The 4,637-nt window shown below is 36.4% G+C and overlaps 1 protein-coding gene across 2 annotated transcripts in view; it reads right to left on the bottom strand.

The window, feature by feature from the left end:
- Positions 1-4,637, bottom strand: part of LOC106872555 (tRNA:m(4)X modification enzyme TRM13 homolog) — a 51,195-nt gene that overhangs the window by 21,303 nt on the left and 25,255 nt on the right. For both annotated transcript variants that reach the window (XR_008264890.1, XM_014919582.2), the window contains exon 4: positions 3,419-3,481. Coding sequence is in view for 1 of the 2 variants with exons in the window: in XM_014919582.2 (XP_014775068.1) it covers positions 3,419-3,481 (63 nt within the window). In the remaining variant the exon portion in view is untranslated. The remainder of the gene's footprint in view (positions 1-3,418; positions 3,482-4,637) is intronic.

Genomic DNA, 4,637 nt, shown 5'->3' on the forward strand with positions numbered 1-4,637 from the left:
CCCAGTAAGTCTTCAACTGTGATGAGACAGAATTTTTTTGGAAGAAGATGCTAAGGGGGACTTATATAATGGCAGAGAAGAGGATGCCAGGCCACGAACCCATGAAGGATAGGCTAAACCTTGCACTGTGCGCCAATGTGAGTGACAAGGTTAAGCCACTGCTCATTTATCATTTGGAAAACCCCAGAGCCTTTAAGTCACATAAGATTCTGAAAGAAAAACTGCAGGTTAAGTGGGGGGGGGGGGCAAACCCAAGAGTGTGGGTCACCAGGCAGTTCTTAGTAGAGTGGGTGAATTTTGTCTTTGGTCTTGATGTTAAGAAATATCTCCAGGAAAATAACCTATCCCTGCAAGCCTTTCTCGTCCTGGACAATGCACCTGCTCACCCACCTAACCTTGAAGATGACATCCTCAAAGAGTTCAAGTTTATAAAGGTTCTCTACCTTCCACCCAACACCATCCCTATCCTGCAGCAGGTAATTTCTAATTTCAAGAAGCTCTTCACTAAGCACCTGTTCTGCCACTGCTTTGAAGTGATGGAGAGTTCTGGAAGGACCACTATAACATTGTGATATGCCTCATGCTGGGGCACCACCTTGAAGAATTTTTAGTCCAACTTATTGACTCCAGTACTTAGTGTTTTTTTTTTAAGCCCAGTACTTATTCTATTGGTCTCTTTGGCTGAACTGCTAAGTTATGGGGAAGTAAATACACCAACACCAGTTGTCCAGTGGTGGTGGGAGACATACACAGACAAAAAGACACACACACACACATATATATGACGGGCTTCCATCTACCAAATCCACTGACAAGGCTTTGATCAGCCCAAGTCTATAGTAGAAGACACTTGCCCAAGGCACCCTGCAGTGGGACTGAACATGGAACCAAGTGGTTGGAAAGCAAGCTTCTTACCATACAGCCACGCCTGCACCTATGTTTTCCAATAAACTCTGCTAAGTTATCCTTTTTTTTTTTTGCCCTTTTTTCCTCAATTTTTCAAATTATAAAGGTAATTTATGTACATGCTGTATAATTTTTGCTACAATGGACTGACAAGCAATTTTAATGAGACATTATTTCAAGAGAAACCCAGTTTTATAAATAGAAAAATATTTCTGTATCAACATGTTTTCAAACAATTGCTTTTTAGCAAACATTTAATGGCAACACTGAAACAAATTGACAATATTTTTTTGTTTAATCAGATGATTCATACATATACTAATACATAGCGACACATATGAATATTTAAAAAAAATATTCATAAAATATAAATATACATACAAATATACATAAAAATATATGTAACTAAAACCGAAAAGTATCAAGAACGTAATTTTATGACGATATCTTTCCATGGTTTGTAAGATTTATTAATTTTTCTACAAGGACATGAGCTCCAGAAACGGCCGTTGAAAGTGAACCTCTTCAAACTGTATGGCTCTTTTAATCAAAACGCTTAACCACTCAGAACAAGAAAAATTTCTTTCATTCCACTTTTTATCAGCCCTCTTTTTCTTGCACTTCCTTCCATACATATCCCACATAGGTTTTATTTACATGTTTTTTTATGTATATTCATATATATATCTATATTTTATGAATATTTTTTTTAAATATTCATATGTGTCAATATGTATTAGTTTATGTATATGCATTTTATGAATACCCCTCATTCATTGGACAATAAACCTTGCTTTCGAAGACCTATTGAGGCAAGTGTAAACAAACCAAAATCACTGACTTGGCCGATGACAGTACCACCTGATTGGCACTCGCGCCAGTGGAAAGTTAAAATCACATCCGAGCATGAGCGTTGCCAGGGCCTCGGATTGGCTCCCATGCTGGTGACATGAAAAGCACCATTTGCGCACCGACCTCGGTGGCATTTGAACTTAGAACATAAAGACAGATGAAATGCCACTAAGCATTTTGTCTAGCATGCTAATGATTCTGCCAGCTCACAACGTTAACATACAGAAAAATATGATCAAATTATAATTTAGATTGTGGTGTGAGTGTGATGATGAGGTAAGCTCCTGTTGAAGCAAGCATATAATCTGATTTGGATTCCTATTTGGATTCCTTCATTTATGTTAGAAATGGCTTTAAGAAAGATGTAAATACTCCACAATCTTATTTCAGACCAGTATAAATTTAATACATTGTGATTATTGTTTTAACATCTGCTTTTCTATACTTGCATGTGTCAGGTGCGAGTTCATTAGGACAAAGTTTTCTCTGGCCAGATGTCCTTTCTTGACACCAAACCCTGCCTGTTTTCAAATGAGATAATAATCTCTCAATCTACTGAACAACAATAGCCTGGACATGTTTGCTTGGATTACTGAGAACAAATGACACCTTATGAATGAGCCTTTTGTTAACAAATATCACTTAATGTGTCAAGAAGCCTGGACATGCTTTCGCAGCAAACTGCAAGTAAATGACAAAATCAGTGAAGCCTTCGTTTACAACCAGTGAGCATACATACAGATGAAGGAAATATGAAGTAATTCCCACAAACGCACATACATATATATATATACATAATGTGTATGTATATAATATTTATGGAGATAATATGTATGATTATGTGTGCATGCATGTATACACACACAAAAATAAAACATGACCCTTTCAATTTCCATGTACCAAATCCACTCAAGGCTTTAGGTGGACTTATGATGGAGCAGAAGACATTTGCCCAATGTGCCTCGCAGTAAGACTGACCCCGAGAAAGAAAGTGGGTGGAAAGTAAACTTCTTATTTATACAACCATGCATGTGCCCATGCTTGTGTCAGTGTGTACACACACAGACACAGACACATACATGCATATATGATGACATACATACACACACATGCATATATATATATACATAATATATATACATCCACACACACACGTACAATATATATGCAAGTGCCATGTTAAAAGCACCTAGCACACACTGTAAAGTGGTTGACATTAGGAAGGGCATCCAGCCATAGTGGCCAAACCAGATCAGACTGGAGCCTGGTGCAGATCTCTGGTTTGCCAGTTCTGGACAAACCAACCAACCAGTATGGTAAAACAGACATTAAAGGATGATGATGATGATGATGATGATGATGATACACACACACACACAACCATACAAGCTATATATTGACATATATAGCTTGGATGGTTAAACAGGATCCAATGGGTCAGAGAACCACATTTTGCTCCTGCAGAGATATTATGCGCAAGACATGGTCCACCACTCTGTTAGCTCCTGACTAACAATCTAACCCATGGCAACATGGACAGCAGAAATTAAAATGATGATGGCATGTGTGTGTGCATGTATGTATGTGTATGTATTTGTGTGTGTGTGTGTGGTGTGTGCTTGTGTGCATACTGATACTAAGGAATATGATCCAGTCTTACCTTGTCTGGACATAACTCTCCTTTGTCTAAGGATCCGGAGTTGATTTCATTAACGTGATATATCTGTAATACAAGAACATTGATGAATTAGAGTATTGTAGAATATATGATAGTACTGTAATATCTCTATGAATGTATATGGATGGATGGATGGATGGATAAGTAGCTAGATAGATAGACAGATAAATAGACAGATAGACAGACAGATACACACTAATATTGTCTCTTCATATTCCAATTATTAATATTGTCTCCCCATATTCCATGTCCTGGGTATGACTTTAAACCATACTTGGTTCAGGAGTTCCAGGATTTCAAGGAGTGTAGAACCATGTCTCAGCCACTATTGTTCCCAGGTCTAATCTGCTCTGGAGTAATACCTTTCAGGGTCCCAGCTATGGGTTGATTAGTAAGTCAGTTGAGCAGATAGAGCTCGTTAGCCTGGGGTGTGGGACCCATTGAGGGGAAGGAAAACCTCAGCATTATTCATTAAATTTGTATATTCACAAATTAATGCAAATAAAAAAAGCTAGCTCATCAGATCATTGTGACAGCATGGTTACACCAACAGTTCAACTCTAAATATACACACAAAATTCACTCTTTATACACACAATGTATGGATGGTTGGAACTGGACAAAATTCACTCTTTATATATATATATATAATCAATGTATGGAAGGCTTGACTGGACAAAATTATATCGATTTGGTCAGTACTTACAGACAGACAGATACATACACACACACATCTTCCTCACCATCCTCCAAGGTAACACCTTTTCCATTTTGTCTGCTGGAACTAAGGAGGCAGTCTGAATTACAGGAAATTGAGAGAATGTAAGAATTTTGTTACTTACTGCCTGTAGTTGGTCAATATACCATCTCATTTACTTTCGACCTACTTAACACTTTATTTTCTCAACAAATTGCATTCAACAACAACATACTTCTATATGAAGTCAATGTATATGAACATATATATATATATATATATATATTTGAAAAAATGAATAGAAACGGCTTATCTGATAATTTTCCAGCTTTAACAATTAGATGCTTATAAAACTTTAAAATATCTAATTATAAAAATGGAAAAATGATCAGAAAAATCATTTCTATTCATTAAAATATATAATACTGTACCAAGGACTTTCTATTTCTCATTCTACTATGTATATATATATATATATATATATATATATATATATATATATAT

Source organism: Octopus bimaculoides, chromosome 9 (genome assembly GCF_001194135.2).
Source record: "Octopus bimaculoides isolate UCB-OBI-ISO-001 chromosome 9, ASM119413v2, whole genome shotgun sequence".
NCBI classification, from domain to species: Eukaryota; Metazoa; Mollusca; class Cephalopoda; order Octopoda; family Octopodidae; genus Octopus; species Octopus bimaculoides.